This window comes from Elephas maximus, chromosome 5 (genome assembly GCF_024166365.1).
Source record: "Elephas maximus indicus isolate mEleMax1 chromosome 5, mEleMax1 primary haplotype, whole genome shotgun sequence".
Lineage (NCBI taxonomy): Eukaryota > Metazoa > Chordata > Mammalia > Proboscidea > Elephantidae > Elephas > Elephas maximus.
The window spans coordinates 33,069,134-33,092,866 of NC_064823.1; the positions used below are offsets into that span (position 1 = coordinate 33,069,134).

The 23,733-nt window shown below is 39.8% G+C and overlaps 1 protein-coding gene across 1 annotated transcript in view; it reads right to left on the minus strand.

The window, feature by feature from the left end:
- The window catches only part of LOC126077516 (uncharacterized), a 121,886-nt gene extending 104,762 nt beyond the window's left edge, over positions 1-17,124 (minus strand). Inside the window, exons 1-3 of the mRNA XM_049887055.1 lie at positions 17,113-17,124; positions 16,407-16,647; positions 15,782-16,053 (exon numbers count right to left, since the gene is read on the minus strand). Coding sequence (XP_049743012.1) covers positions 15,782-16,053; positions 16,407-16,647; positions 17,113-17,124 — 525 coding nt within the window. The remainder of the gene's footprint in view (positions 1-15,781; positions 16,054-16,406; positions 16,648-17,112) is intronic.
- Between the last annotated feature and the right edge of the window lie 6,609 nt (positions 17,125-23,733).

Genomic DNA, 23,733 nt, shown 5'->3' on the forward strand with positions numbered 1-23,733 from the left:
TCCTTAACTCCAGTACATCTCAACATACAATTCTTAAGCATGTCCTCTCAGCACTACCTCCACCTGATTGCCTCAAACCCGATTACTCTCACCATCCTTACTACCATTATTCTCTAGCATTCCACCATTCTTTCGCTCTTGATCTACTGCACTAGCCATTTAACAGGTCTCTCACCTTCCCCCATTTCCTAAAGTCCATTCTCTGCTATATCAGCCAGTGTGATTATTTTCCAAGAATCCTCTAATAGCTGTCCCCTGACACTGGCATAAAATATAAACTCTTTTCCATGACCACTGAATGTTACATAATCAGGTCCCTGCCTGCCTTTCTTATCTAATCTCACACAAGGGTCCCTGATGTCCACTGAGCTCCAGTCACACTGGCCTTCCTTCTTTTTCTTGACTACACCAAGCTTAAGGGACTTTAGGGTTCCCTAGCCCAAATCATCACACTGTAGATTCTTCCCAACTTACAGATAAACAGCTCAAATGTCACCTCAGAGAGTCTTTCCTTAGGAACGTTCACCAAAGGAGAACTCACTCCCCTGTGCGCATCCTGTCCCTCTTTATCCCATACACTTTTGTTTTCTACACAGTGCTTATAGCATCTGAAATCATCCCATTTATTTATTACTTGACTTTCTGCCTTTCCTCTCTAGAAAGAAAGACGAAGAGAGCAGGGACTTGCCTTTGTTTTCTATCACTTTATAACAACCTCCTGAACGTGTACTTAGCAGACAACAGGCACTTAAATATTTTTTTGAATAAACGAATGGCTGAAAATAATCCTACTCTCTGAGTTTACGCCTCCAGAATTTTTAAAAGAAACTTATTTTACTCATTTTAGGACCTCTTCAAAACTGCTTTCTAATTATACTATTCTCACTCATGGTAATAATCATCAGGATAAACAGTATCAATTACTAACGAGTTCACTATGTTTTACATTTTATACGCTTTTAATTCTCACAGATAACATATACAGCCTACGAAGTCTGTGTTCTTATTTTGCAGAAAGGATATTGATGCTAATTAAGGTTAAGGAACTTTCCCAGGACCACAGATAAAACATGGCAAGATTGGAATTTAAACAAAGGTTTAGCTCAAGTTAAATCTCGATCTGATTCAAATGTACCCAGTTATGCATCTGACAAGGGTAAATAAACAATGAAAGAGATGAAAAAGGACTTTTTACTCTTGCAAATGTGAAAGCCAAGAGGAAAATTGTTGAGTTTATAAGTATACAGACAAAATGATACATACTTGGTTATGGAGGAGGAGCTGGTCAATTCATTTCAAATAAGAGATCAGCTTTTGGAACTTATCACGTAACAGATGGTAGATACATAAATATCTTCAAATGTGTCACATGTTATTTAATAGATGGATAAGTTATTCAGGGAAACCACAGTGCCTTAGAATTTTATCTCTCACCAGAGGAGGCTCAAATTAGGGAGGTCAACTGTACCCTCAAACAGTCTTGATAGATCTGTTAGGCAAAGCACACCATGTAGAAGGTTAATGGGAATTCTAATTCACATTATAAGGTATCTGTATTTATGACTATTCCAAAGTAAGGAGACTAGCTGAATGCAGAAATTATTGAACAATATCATTAATATCACATGCAAGTAAAATTTTGCCAAAGATTATTCAAAAGTGGTTGCAGCAATACATAGACAGGAAATTGCCAGAAAATCAAGCCAGATTCAGAAGAGGACATGGAACCAAGAATATCGTTGCTGATATCAGATGGATCCAGGCAGAAAGCAGAAATACCAGAAAGATGTTTACCTGTGCTTTATTGATTATGCAAATCATAGATAACATTGTAAAGACAGGGAATTCCAGAACACTTAATCGTGGTCATGAAGAACCTGTACATAGATCAAGAAGCAGTCGTTTAAACAGAACAAAGGGATACTGCATGTTTTAAAGTTAGGAAAGGTGTGTGTCAGGGTTGTATCCTTTCACCATACTTATTCAATCTGTATGCTGAGCAAATGATCCAAGAAGCTGGACTATGTGAAGAAGAAGGAGGTATCAGTATTGGAGGGAGACGTATTAACAACCTGCATTACACAGACGATACAACCTTACTTGCTAAAAGTGAAGAGGACTTGAAGTATTTACTGATGAAGACCAAAGACTACAGCTTTCTGTATGAATTACACCTCAACATAAAGAAAACAAAAATCCTCACAACTGGACCAATAAGAACATGATGATAAACTGAGAAAATATTGAAGTTGTCAAGGATTTCATTTTACTTGGATCCACCATTAACACCCACGGAAGCAGCAGTCAAAAAATCAAATGATACATTGCATTAGGCAAATCTGCTGCAAAAGACCTGTTTAAAGTGTTAAAAAGCGAAGAGGTCACTTAGAGGAAAAAGGTACGTCTGACCTAAGCCATGGTGTTTTCAATCGCCTCGTACGCATGCAAAAGCTGAAAAAGGAATAAGGAAGACCAAAGAATTGATGCCTTTGAATACAGTGTTGGCAGAGAGTATTGAATATACTGCCAAAAGAATGAACAAATCTGTCTTGAAGGATGTACAGCCAGAAAACTTCTTAGAAATGAAGATGGCAAGACCTCGTCTCACATACATTGTACATGTTATCAGGAGGGATCAGTCCCTGAAGACAGACATCATGCTCTGTAAAGTAGGACAGTGAAAAAGAGGAAGATCCTCAATGAGATGGATTGACACAGTGGCTGCAACAGTGGGCTCAAGCATAACAACAACCATGAGGATGGTGCAGGACTGGACAGTGTTCTGTTATGTTGTGCACAGGGTGGCTATAAGTAGGGACCTACTGGAAGGCACCTAACCACAACAACAATTCACAAAAGAAGAGGATGTTCTGCTCATTCCATTTTACCGTATAATTACTCTGTTCAAGTCAACGGATGCTGGGCTTCCCTTAGTAATGTTTTAGAGGATCTCACATAGTTAATTAGAGCTGATAGAGACCTTAGAAATGAGTAGATCTTCACATCTTACAAACCAAAAAATTAATAAACCAACTGATGAAAACAAATCTATAATCTGTAAAGAGCTTTCACATCCACATGCTTGTTGCATTCTCATAAAAAAAAAAAAAATGTGACCTAGGATGTATGGTTATTTTCATTCTCATATTTACAGAGGAGGAATCATACTCCAAGTTGTGACAGAACTGTGAAAAGTTACATAGTCATTAAGCTGCAAAAGCTGTGATCCATAGGGTTCCTCAGAACAGGGACTAAACTGAGAAGGGATACAGGACATACAGACTTGATATCTTCTCTAAAAGGAGTCCCCGGGTGGCCCGAATGGTTAAGTGCTGGACTACTAATGAAAGGCCGGTGGCTCAAACCCACCCACAGGTGCCTTGGAAGACAGTCCTGGCAATCTGCTTTAGAAAGGTCACAACCTTGAAAACCCTAAGAAGCAGTTCTATGCTGTACACCTGAGGTTACCATGAGTCGGAATCGACTAGAAAGCAACTATCAACAGTCTCCTAAAAGAGGTTGCATAAGCCTTTCTCTGTCTACACTACCACTGAGATTCCCGTAAGCCAAGTTTACAAGGTTTACGTAGCTCTATGAAAACATAGGCACTAGAGCTTCATTTATTAACCAGGAAACATACCATTCTATTTGTAGCATGCTTATTAAAATAAAAAGAGGAGCAGGGTTTTTTTTAAGTGCGGTAATTGGTGTAGAGATTATCAGGTGAAAACACCATGGAAAAGGGAAGTTAAAACTGAGATAGATGGACAAATAGGCTCATGGAGAAAGAGAAGATAATTGAGGAGGAAAAAAAAGGAAGAAAATAAAAACAGCATGGCAATGGCAATGGGGACAGAAGCTTGTGACTGTGTTGCAGTCCTAATCAACTGCTTTTTGTCTTTTAATTCATGCTCTTTAATTATAAGTTAAAACTGTTGTAATTCCAAAAGCATAACAATTGGAAACTTATTAAATAGTTGACTGAAAATGATCATGTATTCGGTGCAATACCTGGAGAGCTCTTTTCTCCCTTCTCACAGAACTGCCTCCCTAAGGCGGACAATGGATGTGCTAGATCACACCACTTGACCAACCATGTTACCCTCTTAGGAGCATGAAAGATTATCCTCTCTTCCCAGTGAGTCACAGAGCTATGATTTCCTTTATTTTGTTGATAATAATTTAGAAAGTAAATTCATTACCTGGCCGTAAAAAAAAAAAAAAAAATTTTTTTTTTTTTTTTTTTAAGCTACCGTTATTTTCATCTGCCTGGCAAGGAGAACAATGACAATGAATTTTGAGAAATTAAGTCATTTTAAGAATTGTTAAACTTAGTACATAAAAGTGGGAAATTAATTCCTGCTATTACTTGAATAAAAAATAATTTTAAAAAACTGCTAAATTATATGAATTGTGCTCAATTCTTGTTCTTTCAGTGATCTACCACAAAGAAATGCCTCATTATCACTGTGTCCTCCTAACTCTAAACACATCTCTAAAGAGATAACAGAAGGCACTTTCTAGTATACAGTTTGCTATAAATTTTGGTAGAAAGGATGAGCTGTGTTAGTGTACATATAGGAAAAAATGTAAAGTGTCGAATATACTTATACTAGAAACGGTATACCATCACTTGAGAATAGACCATGACAGTTAAAGATGTACATTATAAATCCAAAATTAGACCCTGTAATAATAAATTCAAGAGTTATAGCTGATAAGCCAATGAAGGAGAAAAATGCAACCATAAAACTCCATTAACCTTGAAGTGAATTCTGGGCTGTGGTAACCTCCTATAACGCAATCACACACCCCATAGTCCTAGCTTTATAAAGAGCTGGTACTTGTGCACTGTTCAAGATTTAGGATCACAGTAATGGTACCTGGATAATATATGCCATTTTCTGTAATCTTGAAGGTATGTAATACCTAGCCAACCTATCTGTTTTTAACTTATTACACATACTTAAAAGTCAAGAAAGTTTGCAAACGTTTCATTATGTTGCCTTGCCTCACTTAAGCCCTTTTTTTAATGTTAAGTTGTATATATAACACTTTTTTTTTGTATATATAATAAAATTTATTAATACATTTATATTTAAATTCAGGAGAAAAATAATATTTCCCTTTTGTTTTGTTTTGTTTTTCATTAGCATTCCCTTTGGGTAATTAAAAACAAAAAACAACACCAAAAAAAAACCACTATGTTCCCTAGCCAAATTTTCTAAGTGTGTATTTATGCAGTTGAATTTCTCCTGAATTAGGAAATTCTTGGGGTCAGATGAATATGAGCAGTCAAACAATTTTCAAAGCACAAAGACCTCTGGTACGAGACCAGGAGAGTGTTATGTGAATTCCTAAAGAATAAAATAAAATTATTATCTACCTTATATTCACTGTCTGTAACATTCCATTTGTGTCTGTGTGTGTGCGCTTGGAGAAAGCATGATGGTTATATGAAAATTGCTAAAACTTCCTGAAATATCCTGTTGTATTATAGTTTAAAATTTCATTAACATCTTAATGACTTCTGGGAGATTCAAGCATGTTTCTAACAAGTTAGAAATGTGGGTGGCTTCTTAAAGTAGACTATTATTAGAATCTTATATTGTGTTTATTAATAAATGTCTATGTCAACCAGTATTTACTGATTACCTACTATATTCTAGGCAGTTTCCCAAGGGTTACAAAAAGAAAAAAAAAAAAACACAAGACAGGGTCATACCTCTAGTTCTGCCTTATACTGTGAAGGTTTGCTCCATTGCCCTTTCACATAAATTGCTGATGGTAGGCTAAATGATTACTAAATCCCTCCTGGCGTTAAAATCTAGTACTATTACCTATAAAGTTATTGGTGAAGAATATTGTAATAGATTAAAGATAGCTGCAGATTCTTTGTCATTTCCTCCATCATGAGATGACAGTTATTTCCCCTCTCCTAAAACCAGGGCTGGCCATGTGACTACTTAGCATAAAGGAGGCAGACATGCTGTGCCAGTTCTAGGTCTAAGGCTTAGGAAGACCTTGCAGTTTTACCTTTTGGTTGTTTTGAGGAGCCCTGAGCTTCCATGTGAAAAATTCTGCTACCACTCTGGGAAGAACACATGGATATGACAGATGGAGAGGGGAGGTCACCAGGGCTACTTCAAGAGACAGGAAAGTAATTCCATCATAGCTTGCCAGTTGAACCTCAGATGCTCCCATTCCCCAGCTGCCATCTGATTACAACCAATGAGACCCCAAGCAATAGCAACAGGACTGCCCAGCTGGTCCCAGGAACCCACAGAACCAGGACAAATATTAATATGCTGTTGCTTTAGCCATTCAGTTTTTAAATAGTTTGCTATGTAGCAATAGGTAAATGAAACAAATATCTCTAAGCATTATAATAATTCCATCATTTATTCTATGAATTATATATTTCAGGTCACACATTCAACAAATACTTATAAAATGTGCATATATACATACGCAGTCAGCTCTGTCATAATGTGACATCCAATATTCATAGGCATTGCTAAAACTCACTGATCTATGTAAAACTGCAATAAAAACCAGAGGGTTTATGGGAAACAGGAGATTAGGGGCCCAACAATCAAAACTATCAATGACACATAAAGACAGGAACATACTAAAAATGGCAGCACAATCGTACAGATGTTAAATGGTTAAGAAATACATAAGTACTACAATACGGCACTGTAACCTAGAAAAAGAACTGAGATTTGCTTGTGGAAGCGGGCATCAGAAGGGCTGCAGCTTGTGAGTTGTTGTAAAGTGGTGGCAGGAGGGTAACAAACGTGACAGAATATTGTAATAGCAAACGTTCATGGGTGTGGCTCATAACACATGTGTGAAGTGCAGTAGCTAATAGAAGTTTGAGGGGTGTGTGTGTCTGTCTGTTTTGGGTAATCCTACGTGGCTTAGTTCACCTCAGTGCGGTTTTCTTGTTCAGCCAGTGTTTCTTGCAGATGGAATCATGCATACACATATACATAAAATTTGCATTATGCTCAAACTGTTCTCTGATATACCAATGGTGTGGGATCAAATTCGTGTTCCAAAACAACTGCTACAGCAGAACACCTTGTATACATAAATATATAGAGTTCTGAATTATAAAGAAGAGACTGGAACTAGAATGATGGACAACATGCTGAGTAGAGACAAATGACTGTAATGAGATTAGAGAAGAAAGGGACCACAGTAACTGGAGAAGTCAGTGCACTGAACCAAGGGGAGGCAGAATTGGGGCAGACCTTGAAAAACAAGTAGGATTTAGATTCGGAGGTGGAGGGAACTCTGTGATAGCAGCACTGAACACAGTAACGGGTCAGGAGTTGTCTGATAAAGAGTACAAGCAAAGAGCATGTCTGTAAAAATATTAAAATAGTAACAAATTAAAAATATAGTAAGACTTGTAGCATGCAAACTATCCAGACATTTAAGTACCAAATAAATAAATACATAAAAAGGATCTTTGTAACCGTGACAGACAAGAGAGAATCATTACGAGTTCTTAAGCAGAGGGGGAACAGGGCAAGAGAGGGAATTTTCAGGAAGATGAATTTCTCAGTAGGGTAGAGGATATTTTACAGCCGAATGAGATTTAAAAAAAAAAAAAAAGTCTGACAGGCAGCGACTACTTATTTCTAGCAAGAGACCTCGTATCTTTGTTTATTTCTACCATTGATCTGAGATCTGTGGTACATCAACTTCCTGCCAAGTAAAAAGCCCAAACAATCTGAAGGTCTCTCAAATAAACCTATTTTTAAAAAGCTGACATTTTTAAAGCATTCGCTAGGGCAAGTCCATATCTATGCCCAAAAAAGTAAACCTGTTGCCATCAAGTCAGTTCCAACTCACAGAGACCGTAGAAGGTAGACCTGTCCCACAGGGTTTCCAAGGAGTGCATGGTGGATTTGAACTGTACACCTTTTAGTTAGCAGCCAAGCTCTTCACAACTGTCCCACCAGGGCTCCTCGTATCCATCCAGCTATGCTTAATTTCAGCAAATACATCTATAACCTGGAATAATTGAAATGTATTACTGAAATTAAAATTATTTCATATCAATAATGCCTAAAAATATGGCATTTTTAAAACTCTGTAATTTGCTTATAAATAATACTTATCTGTGTATGCCTATCTTAGATTTAAGTTTGTGAATTTAAATTTTAGATTTAAATTTATGAAAAGGAGCCTGGGTGACACAGCGGTTAAACGTGTGGTTGCTAACTAAAACGTTGTGGCTGAAATTCACCAGCTGCCCCATAGAATAAAGATGTGGCAGTCTGCTTCTGTAAAGACTTACAGCCCTGGAAACTCTAATTGGCAGTCCTGCTCTGTCCCATAAACTCGCTGAGTCGGAACCAACTTGATGGCAACAGGTCTGGTTTTTGGTGTATCTCTGCAAAGTGTTTTGGACTGGATTAAAAAAAAAAAAGGTAACATTTCACATTCCAGATAGCACTGCAGTGTGCTTCCAAAGGCCACAAGTGAAAATCATGTGCCACATGCTTTTAGCTGTGATGATGTAGAGCTGTGAGACCTATTTGCCTCCAACACTTACGACTGATATTAAGAAGCCATCAGGGTTATTTTCCTTTTTTGCAGGTGTAAAAAGCCCAATCTCTTCATATTTCCTCCTCAGGACAAAAGGCATTACAATATATGTCCCTGAGGGCAGGATGTGTTCTGATACCTTTAAATGGATTAGATGCCTTAAGATTCTCCTGAGAGCAAGGTTTTCTGCATTTTTTTTTCCATTGCACACCTCTCTTTAGTGTGGCCAAATTTAGTCTTTGACATGAACTCTCTAAAGATACTGTTCCTACTGCAATTTGCTCCTGCAACAGCTACATCTGAGTTCTGGTATGTGTCTATTCTCTCTGAAAGCCTTAGGGTGGGCTGACCTGTTGCTTTCACTCCTTCTTCTGCAGGGGAGGGCATGTACGAGCAAGCAGAGACAAAGATGCAACCTTCTCCTGAGCCTGCACTGTTTGGGCATCACTAGGAGGCCATATAAACCAAAACCAAACCTGCCACCATCGAGTCGATTCTGACTTATAGCAACCCTATGGCACAGAGCAGAACTGCCCCATAGAGTTTCCAAGAAGCACCTGGCGGATTCGAACTGCAGACCTCTTGGTTAGCAGCCAGAGCACTTATCTACTACGCCACCACGGTTTCCAGGAAGCCATATAGAGGTGGAAAATTAAGCAGCTTCTCTTCTGGGCATCTCTGTTACACATAATCACCCTGTGAAGCCTCTGAACTTCTTTGTTAGTTTTTCATTCTGTGTAAAAAAAAACCAAAATTCAACAAATTAAGCATCTCAAAAGAACACACATTGATAATCTCACAGAATCTGTATAGCAAGAGCCTAAACCTAGAGTCGAAATCAAATCCATTGCCATTGAGTTGGTTCCGATTCATGGCAAGCCCGTAAATTAAAAGCAGAACTGTACTCCATAGGGTTTTCTTAACTGTAACCTTTATAGATTCAATGGACTGAACACTAACGAATGAAGACAAGTTGTGCAATGGCATCGAGGACATCATACACGAAGAAAGCAAAGTGCCATTAAAAATGCAGGGAAGAAGGAAAAGACCAAAATGGATGTCAGAAGAGATTCTGAAACTCACTATTGAACTTAGAGTAACTAAACTGAGAGGAAGAAACAATGAAAAAGAAGAGCTGAACAGAAGATTTCAAAGGACACCTGGAGAAGACAAAGTAAAATATTATAATGAAATGTGCAAAGACCTGGAGTTAGAAAACCAAAAGGGAAGAACACGCAAGGCATTTCTCAAGCTGAAAGAGCTGATTACATAGAAAAAATACTGAACAAGGCAGATGGAAGGAATACAGAGAGTAACTGCACCAAAAAGAACTGATGGATGTTCAACCATTTAAGAGAAACTAAATGATCAAGAATGGATGGTACTGAAGGAAGAAGTACAAGCTGCACTGAAGGCAATGGAAAAAAACAAGGCTCCAGTAATTGACAGAATACCAACTGAGACGTTTCAACAAACAGATGCAGCAGTGGAGGTGCTCACTCGTCTATGTTAAGAAATTTGGAAGACAGCTTCCTACCCAACCCACTGGAAGAGATTCATATTTGTGCCCATTTCAAAGAAAGGTGATCCAACAGAAGGCAGAAATTATCAAACAATATCATTAATATCACACACAAGTAAAATTTTGCTGAAGATTATTCAAAAGTGGTTGCAGCAGAACTGCCAGAAGTTCAAGCCAGATTCAGAAGAGGACATGGAACGAGGGATATACTGTTGATGTCACATGGATCTTGGCTGAAGACAGAAAATACCAGAAAGACGTTTACCTTTGTTTTATTGACTACGCAAAGACATTCAACTGTGTGGATCATAACGAATTATAGATAACACTGTGAAGAATAGGAATTCCGGAACACGTAATTGTGCACATGTAGAAACTGTACATATGCCAAGAGGCATTCGTTCGAACAGAACAAGGGGATATTGTGTGGTTTAAAGTCAGGAATGGTTCACAGTCTTTCACTATACTTATTCAATCTGTATGCTCAGCAAAAAATCTGAGAAGCTGGACTATATGAAAAAGAATGGGGCATCAGGATTGAAGGAAGATGCATTAACAATCTGCAATATGCAGATGATACTACCTTGACTGCTGAAAGTGAAGAGGACTCAAAGCACTTACTGATGAAGATCAAAGACTACAACCTTCAGTATGGATTGCAACTCAACATAAAGAAAACAAACATCCTCACACCTGGACCAATAAGCAACATCATGATAAATGGAGAAAAGATTGAGGTTGTCGAGGATTTTTTAGATGGCATATACGTAAACATTTTAATTCTGCTGCATTCAGTGCTAGGACAACAGACCTGTAATATCCCACCATAAAGCAGAAATGCTGCCATAGTAACATATAAATCCTCACCCACCCCAAAATATTAACCAATCGTTTAACCACTGGACTGGAAGCATTGATTGACTACTTGTTTTGGGCTTAGTGCCATACTATCGTTGTTGCATACCATGCCATACTAGGTGCCTAATAAAGCCACAAAAATAATATCATGTAGGGTTCTTCTATAATCTTTTTAGAGAAATAATACTAAGAAGTATGAGATATAATAGCCAAGATTACATAACAGTATAAAATAAACACTAACATATGCAGTTTTGAGTATGTGTGGTACAGGATTTGAGGACAGAGAGAGAGGTCAATGAAGTTTAGGGAAGTTGGGGAAGGTTTCAAACAGAAGATGGTGCTTGAAGTGAATACTGAATAATGCAGAGCATTTGGGTAAGAGGTCTAAGAAATGCCGTGAAAATGCAGTGCTCATTGAAAAAGCATTGTAGAATAACTGTAGAGTTCTATACAGTGCAGGTGGCTGACTCTTGGTGCAGAGATGTGTTGTCAGGTGGGTCTCTCAGAGCAAAGGAGGAAACCTATTTGGAGTTATAACCATTACCAAGCCTTCTCTTCTCCATAGACAACCTCACCTATGCCAGTGGCTTCCATTACGATCAAGTTTCCCATTAACTTATAACTTTTACATGTTTATTTCTAACTAAGACCTCTGTATTCTGAGACTAAAACTGAAGATGATATGGTAACAACTCACATTTACTGAGCCCCTACATATTGCATGCCAGTCACTATTTGTCACCAGCAGGATCATGTCACAAACAATCTTAAATTATTCAAAACTGAATTTATGATCTTCCACTTAAAACTTGTTCCTCTTTAAAACTTCCCATAACCACCTGTTATGTACTGAATTGTGTCCCTCAAAAATGTGTATCAACTTGACTAGGCCATGATTCCCAGTATTGTGTGATTGTCCATAATTTTCTCATCTGATGTGATTTTCCTAGGTGTTGGAAATACTACCTATATGATGTTAATGAGGCAGGATTAGAGGCAGTTATTTTAATGAACCAGGACTCAATCTACAGGATTAAGTTGTGTCTTAAGTCAATCTCTTTCGAGATATAAAAGAGAGAAGTGAGCAGAGAGACAGGGGGATCTCATCACCACCAAGCAAGAAGAGCCAGGAGCGTGTGCCCTTTGGACCAGGAGTCCCTACGCTGAACAGCTCTTAGACCAGGGGAAAGCTGATGACAAGGACCTTCCCGCAGAGCCAACAGAGAGAGAAAGCCTCCCCCCTAGAGCTGGCATCCTGAATTCGAACTTCCAGCCTCCTGAACTGTGAGAGAATAGGTTGCTGTTTGTTAAAGCCATCCACTTGTGATATTTGTTACAGCAGCAATAGGTAACTAAGATACCACCCAGTGGCTCATTCCCAGAATCAGGATAATTATTGACTCTTCCTTCTCTCTCATATATGCTTATCTAAATAACCCCCAAGTCCTCTCATTTCCATTTCCTAAAACTCAGACTCAGTGTGCTTCTCTCCTTATCCAGCAACATAACTCTTACTTCAAATACTGTAACAGTTCATCTCACTGTAAACACGCCTGGTCACCTCTATGCATTTTCTCAATGCAGCACTGAAGTCATTGTTTCTCCCCAGCTGAAAATCCATTAATGGCTATTTCACCTGCTGATTCAAACACAAATTGCTATAAAGGTTCCACAAGAACCTCTGTGATGGATCCCTCCTTCCTTCTCTCATTTCTTCCACGATGATTGTATAGTTTGCTCCCCACTAAATTCCAGGCAAACGGGTCCTCTTTCAGTTCAAGCCAAACTTTTTCTGTCTCAGCGTCCTCTCATATCACGTTTTCTTTTTATGAAAATTTTCTCCCCACTTCGTCCTCTGGCTTCATCTTTCCCTCTCTGTGGCTCTAAGTTTCATGTCCCTGCCTCAGAAGTCTTCCCTGACTCCCCAAATTGATCAGGTCAGGTCGCTCTTATACATTCACACATCACCCTCTACCTTCCTAGTGTGGCATGTTCCAGTTACGGTAGTTTGTCAAACTATTTTCTGCATGATAAATCTCTTAAGCAAACAGGAAGCATCAGTAGGCACCTGTCTTGGTCATCTAATATTGCTATAACAGAAATACCACAAGTGGATGGCTTTAACAAAGAGAAATCCATTCTCTCACAGTCCAGTAGGTTACAAGTACGAATTTAGGGTGTTGGCTCCAGGGGAAAGCTTTCTCTCTGTGTTGGCTCTGGAGGAAGGTCCTTGCCCTTAATCTTCCCCTAGTGAAGAAGCTTCTCAGGCACAGGGACCTGCGTCCAAAGGAGATGCTCAGCTCCTGGTGCTGCTTTCTTGGTGGTATGAGGTTCCCAAATCTCTACTTATTTCTCTTTTCTTTTATCTCCTGAGAGATAAAAGGTGTTGCAGGCCCCACCCCAGGGAAACTCCCTTTACATTGGATGAGGGAGGTGACCTGAGTAAGGGTGGTATTACAATCCCACCCTAATCCTCTTTAGCATAAAATTACAATCACAAAATGGAGGACAACCACACAATACTGGGACTCATGGCCTAACCAAGTTGATACACATTTTTGGGGCGACACAATTCAATCCATGGTAGAACCTGTCCTCTTCACCTCTATATTCTTGAAGTCTAGCACTGTGCTTGACACACCATCACATCTTCAAGTTCAAAAATTGGCTCTCAGTACCAAAGAGTAACCGAGACACAGCTTGATTAGAACAAAGTTATACAGTAAAATATCCCATAATTAAAAAATAAATCACGATTTGCCTAAACCCACATTAACCATTTTATATTTAGATTCTATTTCATAATAAAATTTAAAGTCTATTTCATAAATAAAAATTCATCATTATCTGCATGATGAATGGTACAGAAAAATGTATTAAAATAGTATCATGATTGTATTTAAAGCAAACTAAATTTTATCAAAATTATTCAGATATTTGCTACTTTTCCCAAGAAAATTAACTAAAAGAGAATGCCATGTTATAAATCGACCAAATTAAATAACAAATCTCTTTAGACTAAGTGTTCTTATTTTACATTTTATTAACTTAATTTATTATTTTATTAGGGTCCTTTATTTTAAATACTGTGGAGAAAATTTTTAAATCCTAAAAAAAAAAAAAAAAGACAAGTTTAGTATCAACATTTTACATATGCAAGAAAATAAGCCCTCAGTGTTTGCTACAAACATTTTTATAAATGGTCTGTGGGTGGTGCAAACAGTTAAGTACTCAACTACTAGCCAAAAGGTTGGTGTTTAAAACCCAATCAGAGGCTCCTTGGGAGAGCCAGGGCTTCAGAAAGATCAAAGAGCTGAAAATCCTATGGAGCAGTACTACTCTGGACACATGAGGCCACCATGAATTGGTATGGACTCTATGGCAACTAACAACAAGACCTAAATAAAAACAATTAGAATATCATAGCGAAGATACACAGCGTGGTAACTAGAGAGAACAGAAAAAGAGCAGACAAGTTTCTGTTAGGAGAAGCCTCTTGATAATTAAGAGTCTCCATTTTCTTTTCGAAGCTCTTTTAATATTTACAGAAACCCATGGGAGCAAAGAAGGGGAAATGCACTTTCAATGTAGACATTTCAAAAATTATTGACATCATTCTGCTCTAACGTGGCTCTCTAAAGGCAAAGAAAGAACGTCTACGTGTTTTTGACCAGTTTCACCCATGCTTCCATATTTAAGTATCAGCATTTTAATATGGACTTTTACATATTTTTAAATGAGTATTTCTCTCAAAATTCTTCCAGATGACATATGTTGCCATAAATGTTTATTTTTTTTAAAGTCAAACTTCCATCTTACATAAATTTAAGGTCCAAATGGTTTTCCAAGTCAGAGTAATTACTAAAGGATGAGAAAATGCCTTGTATCAAGTACCAGTCCCTGTAACCCAAAACCTCCCTGTAAATGCTACAAAATTCTAGCTAGGTCTTAAGGCAACAGAGGATGTGGTTTATTTAACAAATACATGGAAGAGACAATTACAAGTTTTTTTTTTAAAATCTATCTTAAACAATTATAAAGGGATGGTCCCTCTTCTTAATATCAGAATTTTGCAAAGAAGAGACTTTAAAAATAGCATGGAGTGATAAAAGGTGGTCTCTTTTGTTTTAGCTGGGTTAATTTATTTATTTAAATCAAGACAACAAAATTAGGCACTGGATCAACTCGGAAGTTCTCATAGTGAGTAGAGTCGTTTCATTTCTTTTAAAAGTTAATATATTTATGATTGAGCCATGATTATTGGGTAGGGAAAGTAAAAGACACACTTACCTGAACTTAAAGTACGTCCACAAAGTGAAACAGCACTTGAGAATATTTTAAGATAGGAAAAAGCGGAGAACTGCAGTATGCAAGCGACTCAAATTAGGCACACAAAATCTATCAATCTGGTGAGGGTCATGGCGCCAGAGTGTAACATGCAAAACCCATCATCAAAGACCGGTTTTGTCACCACTAGGTTCCCCGACAGATGCTCTCGAAGCTGATTAATAACACGGGTGCTGGAACGCGACAGCTAACCTGCAACTGTCTTCACAACTACATTAAATTGAAGGGTCTCTGTAATAAATATCCTTACTCAAGTAACCACAGCATGCTAAAACGTTCAAGATTACTTTTTCAACCCAAAACCATCCAAGGGGCCATTCTTGCCTTCTCTAAATTAACTTATTTAAAACAGAAGCGCAATAATAAAATTCGTGTCAGAAGCAGCTTGCCCTGAGCAGCGTGTGCCGCTTCTGGAGTCCGCATTTCAAGTTGCCAGGTCCTGCGTCCCGGCGAGGACGCCCCGCCCGGCCTTCCATCCGTGATTACCTCGAGCTGAGCCGTTCGCAGGTATCCTCCGTCCCCCGGTCCTGCGCCTCGGCAGACAGCGGCCGTGGGTGAGTCGGGGTCCGCCGGGAGAGGGGGCGCCGCGGGGAGGGCGCGACTGCCGGGCAAGCGCGCAGGGCGTGCCGGGGACTCCAGCGCTCGCTCGGACGCGAACCGCGGCCCTCGGACCCGCCTTGCCGCGGCGCCGCCGCTCTCACGCCGTCTCCCCGCTTCCGGCCGCGCGCGCACGTCGGAGCGAGGACCCGGGGCAGGAGCTCAGGTGCGGAACCCGGGGGGAAGCCAGGAACACGTCCAGCAGAGGGAGCGCGAGCGTCCTGACCTGCCGGCTTGTTCCGACGGCCGCTCTGGGTGAGGTTGGTGGCGGCTGCCGAAGATGCACTGAGGTCGCTCCAGCTGGGAAGAGGACCACAGCCTTTGAGGCAGCACCAGGCGGGCGGCTATACCTAACACTTCAAAGTTGGGCACACACACAAACAAGGACTTTTACTCCCCATTCTTGGGAGGATGGGTGGGAAGAGACCCCTATACTTAATAACGGTAATGTTTTATTAACGACTTGGCCGCTTGGCCTTGTCAGTAATTTATCTGTAATCACGGCTCCGTTGACCTTCGCTGTCTTCCTGGAGTTTCATGTACTTCCCGTGTGCACACCTATTGGACAGAGCCGGAGGTCCACAAGAAATAAGACTGAGACTTTGTAAATCTGCAAATTCAGCACAATGATTCTGCACAGAGTAGGCTACAGCAGATCCGTCTGTTGAATGAAAGAATGAATGAACTGTTGCAAGATAGTAAATCAGGAGTTTTCCTCTATCCTTCACCTTCCGAATGGCCACGTGTTCCAGGCTCTAGAAGACAAATGAGGGACCCAGGGCCCGCTTAAGGCATGAGAGCCCTAAACACTGATAGTCTGTGGTGCCCCCTCCTCTGCTTGCTCACGCGTTCAGGGAAATATGTGAGTTATATGCGCACACACTCATCTATATCTCTAGCTCTATCTATGTATCTATATCTGTATGTATATATATATATATAGGAGCCTTGGTGGCACAGTAGTTAAGAGCTCAACTACTAAAAGGTTGGTGGTTTGAACCTACCAGCAGCTCTGCGGGAGAAAGATGTGGCAGCTGCTTCCATAAAAATTACAGTCTTGGAAACCCTATGGAGCAGTTCTACTCTGTCCTATAGGGTCTCTATGAGTTGGAATCTACTGGAGGGCAACGGGTTTGGTTTGCTTTTATACACACACACGTCTTAGCGAGCCATAATGTAACTTCTTATTTATTTATTTATTTATACTTCCCTTCCCCTACCCCAGGATGCATTTTGGTTTTGACATGAAAGAATGGGTCCCTCCAGGTAATCTTGTAGTCCAGGAGACAGGCTCACTCAAGTCCACCAGGAAGGGATGGTAAAATATGGAGCAGGTGAGGGGAATGTTCTGAAGGCTCTCCAGGGAGTAGCGTGCACGAGAAGCTAGGCAGACAGAGCAGAGGGGGCTGCACTGAGGTTTTGCTTTTGGGAGTGTGAGAACCCTTATCCCCACAATAAAGAACTAATTATAACACAGCTGTTGCCCTTTTCTGTTCTAGAGCATCAGAGGATAAAAAAATCTGTTCATTTCTGGAATGGCAAGACAGCTAAAGCATTTCTAGGTGGAATCAAGTGGGTGCCCCCAGCTGTCTGGAGGGTGGCTGTGGAGAGGCTGCGCAAGCTTTTCACCAGGGAGTACCCCAGCCCCCTCCTCGGTGCTCCTTGCTGCTCTCTGCTGGGGCCAGTTACTAGATGTGTCACCAGTGGGCTTCCTCTGGGCACTCCATTCCTGTGCCCCCTGCCATCCCTACACCTGCTGCTGGCTACTGTGACAGGGTTGCCTCTGCTGCTCTCCCTCAGCTGGACCCACCTGGTGGCCTCTAACCCGGACCTCAGAGGTCACAGCAGAGAACTTGCAGAGCCAGAGCTGAAACCCACAGCTCAACTTTTGCCCCTGAAGGGTCCCAGAGAGGAGGAGGCAGCAGAACCTGCACACACGGATATTTCTTCTTCCTCCTCTTCCTCTTCTGCGGAAGAGAATTTGGAGAATGATCTGGAGATGGGCCCTCTGCGAATACTGGTGGTGAAACAGCACAGTCAACACAGACCCCAACCCTCTTGAGAAGGCTCCATGGCAGAGTGGCCTCTGCAAGCCAGAGTAGAGGTATCAGAGGAGAAACGGCCCTGAGCCTCGTCCTAGGAAGCCAGGTGTACCAGGGGTGCAGGGTTCTCAGCTAGGGCAGTGACTGAGGCCCACTGCTCCATTCCTACCCATGTGTCTCTCAGGAATCTGATACAGGTTTCCACTATGTTGGGATTGGAAGTAACTCTGGAGTGTGGTCATGTTGAAGGGGAGGCTGTGATAAGGGTGAAATTATAGGTTTCCATTTAAGCAATAAAGCCCAGCAAGACAGAACAAGCTGATCTTTGTGCTAAGGTTTGCATCCTTGTTTGATACCTGTCTTTTCTTTCTTCACTGGCCTTTACTGACAGGGCACTGCCATTGTCTGTTTTTGCCATTCTCCATCTTTTTTTTTTTTTTTCTTGAAGGACTTGATTTTTCTCTGGATAAACTGTCAAAATGCCTCCAGGTGTTGACTAGTGTGGTCAACTCCCTGAAAAGTACAGAAACCTAAGGGTAAACACTGCTCTTTAGGCCCCTCGTCCAAGATGAGCCCCTTAGTTAGAAAGGGAAGGACCAGGGCGCTATATATGCTGCCAATTCTTCCCAACTAGGGGGTTAAAAAAAAAAAGGGGGGGGTAAGTAGTGTTTAAATTGTTGTTGCCTTCTGCAGCCGTATTTATACTTCCTTACCTTCATCTAAGAACGGTGTGACATCTCCTGGAAGTCCGAGGAGCAGCATATCATTGATCTGCCTCACAACCACCCAGCTAAATTCATAAGAAAACCAAAAGAGAGCAGAAGCTTAAGTCAGCTGGCAGAGCTATGTGAAGTGCTGGTCTGGATAGGCCTGGCCCTAGACTAGATTTCTTGGGAACCTGAGGTCACTGATTTAAAGTCCAATGGAGGTGGTACATGGGGCAGGGATACTGTAAGGGTTAAGGAATACCACCTGTTTTAAGGGCTTAAGGATCCCTAGACACTGTGAGTCCCTGTTTGAAACTGTCCTATTTCCAGGACAACTGCTTACCAGGAAGAACCTCTCAGCCCTCGAGAATTTCAACGCTGCCTTAAGGGTAAGGACTTTATTAGTCTTCAGTTCTGGAAAATTGAGAAATTGTTTCTACAATGGGAAGATTTCTTGAATGCTTCTTTTGGACCCCTGGGCTTTGGAATAGGTGTGGATGTATTGATAAGTTTGCTATTATATTTTTTTTTTCCAAAGTGAGCCCCAACTTTATTTATTTAGCCTTTTCTTCTGACAGAATAAGGCATTTATTAATTATTATTATTATTTTGTAAGGGCAGACTTTACTCAAAAGGGTTGTTATAATCGGGGGAGGAGGACTACTGCAATACAGGAAAATTCTCCTACCATAGAACAGAGGCTCTGTAAGCAGCTCAAAGGTCAGGCAGAAATGGGCTTTTCATTATAGGGAAGAGTAAGCAAGGCTAGAAGGAGCCAGATGTGGGAGGTGTAGTGAACTGACAGTTGATCAGGGAATGTTTTTCCGTGAGGGCAGGGAGGGGCCCTTAGGGAGGGCGTGTTCTTTTTTTTAATTTATTTATTTTTTATTGTGATATAGGTGACAGTTACAGAACAAATTAGTTTCTCATTAAATGGTTAATACACAAATTGTTTTGTGATATTAGTTGCCAAACTCACAATGTGTCAACACCCTCCCCGTCTCCACCCAAGGTTCCGTGGTTCCATTTGTCCAGTTTTCCTGTCCCTTCCTGCCTTCTCTTCTTTGCTTTTTGGGCTGGTGTTCCCGTAGCCTTGTATACATGGTTGATCTATGAAGCAGGTTCCTCAGGTGTGTTATTGTCGGCCCTATAGACCTGTCCAATATTTGACTGAAGGGTGAAGCTCAGGAGTGACTTCACTACTGAGTGTATTTTCTTTTGAAATATGACTGTAATATTAGCAATTGAATGAAAAAGTGGAGTATGCAATTTTAGTAGAATGAAATGCACTGGATTATAAAATTTTCAGTAGATGCGGAGTACTAAGAGTTTTACTATATACCACATTTTCTACAAAAACAACGTTCCACATTGAATATGAGTCAGTAAACTTAGTTGATTCAACAATCACTGTAAAATTCTATTGATCTCCCACAACAGAAAATTGACTTTTACCAATTTTGCTTTAAATGGTGCTTACTTCAATTTTGATGCTTGTTTCATAATAAAATCATAAAAATAAATGTTATAATTATAAATGAAAAAATAAAAGGTGTTATAAAACAAAATGTAATGATCAGAAAACAAATATTACAACAAATTACTATATTTTTAGACAGTTCCTGCATCGCTAATGTATTATAATTAAAAAAATTTATTTCTATTCTTTGCTGTTAAAATTCTTCAATGATTTCATCACAATTAAGCTGCTGAACAGTATCTACTTCTGTATTTAATAAGGATAATGAATCGAGTCTTTCTTGAATCGTTGTACACAGAGGGTTTTTGAGTCTCTTTAGGGACAAAAATGAGCATTCTGTTGTGCAGCTTGTAACCATGAAAGTTACAAATATATTAAAGCAATTTCAATATTGGGAAATGTGCATTGTATTTTATCTTCTATTATGGAATCATACATGCCTACATGAGTAAAATTTGTCTTTCCTGAATCTGTAAACTTAGTTCTCATTTAAGAATGAAATTGTGTCACTTTTCCATAAACCATTTTTATTTAAATCATTGGGATAAGCCTGCACTAATTTCTTGAATGCCTTCATGCATTATTGCTTCTTAAACAATGTGCATACTGTTTAAGAAGGAAAATCTGTTTGAAAAAACTTCATATACTTTTGCCCTTCTTTTCATGCGGATTTCAAGTGTGTCAATAATGGTGTAGTATGTGGTTACAGGAAATTGATCTCTGGCACTCAATGACACTTCTGGGATCACTTCTGTCACTTAGTCATTTCTAATGCTTCTGCAATGGTGGACTGCTTGATAATCAGTATTTGACAGAATTGTTTTGTTGTGTTTTCAAAATTTCCTCTTAAATTAGGTGAACACCCTGTTAATGACTGGTAGATTTCCGTGCATGTCTATAAATTTACCTCTGAATCTTGAATAGCTTGACTGGTCTGATAAAAATGCTACAGTATATTATTCCACATGTTGTTGTTGTTGGATGCCACCCAGTTGATTCCGACTCATAGCCACACTATGTACAAAAGAATGAAACACATTCAGGCCTGCACCACCCTCGCAGTCTTTGTTACGTTTGAGTCCATTGTTGAAGCCACTGTGTGTGTCCATATCCTTGAGGGTCTTCCTCTTTTATGCTCACTCTCCATTTTATCTTGCATGATATTCTTCTCCAGGGACTGAACCCTCTTAACAATGTGTCAAAAGTACATGAGACAAAGTCTCGCCATCCTTGTTTTTAAGGAACATTCTGGCTGTACTTGTTCCAAGACAGATGTCTTGGTTCTTCTAGCAGTCCATAGTATATTCAGTATTCTTTGACAACACCATAATTCTCCATCTGTCTTCCTTATTTGTTGTCTAGCTTTCACATGCATATGTTACAATTGAAAATACCATGACTTGGGTCAGGAGCACCTTACTCCTCAAAGTGACATCTTTGCTTTTTAATAGTTGAAAGATGTCTTTTGTAGCAGATTTTCCCAGTGCAATACATCCTTCGATTTGAAAACTTCAGTATTTTCTCCATTTATCATGATGTTGCTTATTGGTCCAGGTATGAGGATTTTTTGTTTTCTTTGTGTCGAAATGTAACCCATACTGAAGGCTGTGGGCTTTTGATATTCATTAACAAGTGCTCCAAGTCTTGCTTGCTTTCAGCAAGTAAGGTTGTGTCATCTGCATTTCACAGGTTGTTGATGAGTCTTTCTCCAATCCTGATGTTACGTTCTTTTTCATATAGTCCAGCTTCTCGGAGTATTTGCTCAGCATACAGATTGAACAAGTATGGTGAAAGAATACAACCCTGATGCACACCTTTCCTGACTTTAAACCACGCAGTGTCCCTTTATTCTGATCAGACGACCGCCTCTTGGTCTATGTGCGTGTTCCTCATGAGCACAATTAAGTGTTTCGTAATTCCCATTCTTTGCAATGCTATCCATAATTTGTTATGATCCACACAGCCAAATGCCTTTGCATAGTCATAAAAACACAGATAAACATTTTTTTGGTATTCTCTGCTTTCAGCCAAGATCCATCTGGCATCAGTAATGATACCCGTTTTTCCACATCCTCTTCTGAATCCGGCTTGACTTTCTGGCAGTTCCCTGTTGATGCACTGCTGCAATCAGTTTTGAATTACCTTCAGCAAAATTTTACTTGCATGCGATATTAATGATATTGTTCGATAATTTAAAATTGATTTGGAATATGAAATTTTGTTCTTCAGGTCCGAGAGAGTCAAAAGAAATAGGACTTAAAAGGCAGTCAGAAATAATTGCATTCATTTGTCTAAGACGATGTTTGTTGGTAGACCCTTCTCAGATCTCCAGGAGTATTTTTCATCTTGAAATAATACTTAAAAACTTGCACACTCACTTTCACCCCTTTGACGCTAAGTCTTCACAGTTTTTTGGACTACTGCTGATACCTGACGAGGGCTAGAGTGATTGCAAAGAGGATGATACAAATACAAAAGTATGCTTAATCTGAAGTATATTCTTGTTCCATTTGTGCGTGTCACAGTCACATGACTATGGTGCCACTGGCTCATTCTTATATGGCCAATGACAGAGAGCTGAATGTGAGGTTTTACCCAATAGGTCCAAAAATGAAAAAGATATGATTTTTATCATATAGAATGGTGTCATAAAATGGTGTCTGTTTCATTTAGTGCCCTGCCAGTTCCCTTCCACTGCAGTGCTCGCTTTTCCTTGTGTCCTGTCTACTCGGCGTTTGTGGGTCTTTGCTTTGGACAGTCCATGACCCCGTTTTGTTGATGCTGTAACCACATGTTTTCTTCGTTTATTAGGTAAACTGACCCTGGGGAGACAGTAATTAAAATAAGATTTTTGGACGTAAAAACGTATGGTTTTGCTGTCTAAACTAGTTGTTTGATGGTTGTTGTTATTGTTGGGTGCCGTCCAATCGATTTTTAACTCATTGTGATCCATGTGACAGAACAGAATTGCCGTATCGGGTTGTCTAGGCTGGAAACTCTATGGGCAGTTCTACTCCATCCTATAGGATCGCTATGAGCCAGAATGGGCTCGACGGCAGCAGGTTTTTTAAGTCTCTATGGAGGAGGAGTCCTTGTGGTGCAGTGCTTAAAGCTCTCATCTGCTAAATGAAAGGTTAGCAGTTTGAAGCCAACAGCCATTCCAGGAGGAAGAAGTGAGAGTCTGCTTTCTGTAAAGATTTACAGCCTTTGAAACCCTATTCAGCAGTTCTACTCTATCGTATAGGGTTGCTGTAAGTCAGAATAGACTCTGTGAGTTTTTTTTTTTTTTTTTAAATCTTCAAGGGCACAGATGGCCAGGTCTTTATCCCATGGGGTCACATGGTAGGTTCAAACTTCCAACTTCTCTGTTAGCAGCTGGCACTTAACCATTGTGCAACCACTGATCTTAGTGTTTGATAAAGGATCTCTAATTCCTTTTTGTTGTTGTTGTTGTTTTTAATTTATAATTTGTTCCCAGTAACACAGAGCATGTAAAGATTTAGTAAGTAGGCATCTACTAATGGTAAATTGTTTTGGATATTTGCAGGTTTGCTGTCCAGCATTCCCACCCCAAAAAGTCACTGTACCTCAGTTTTACTTTTTAACAAAAAA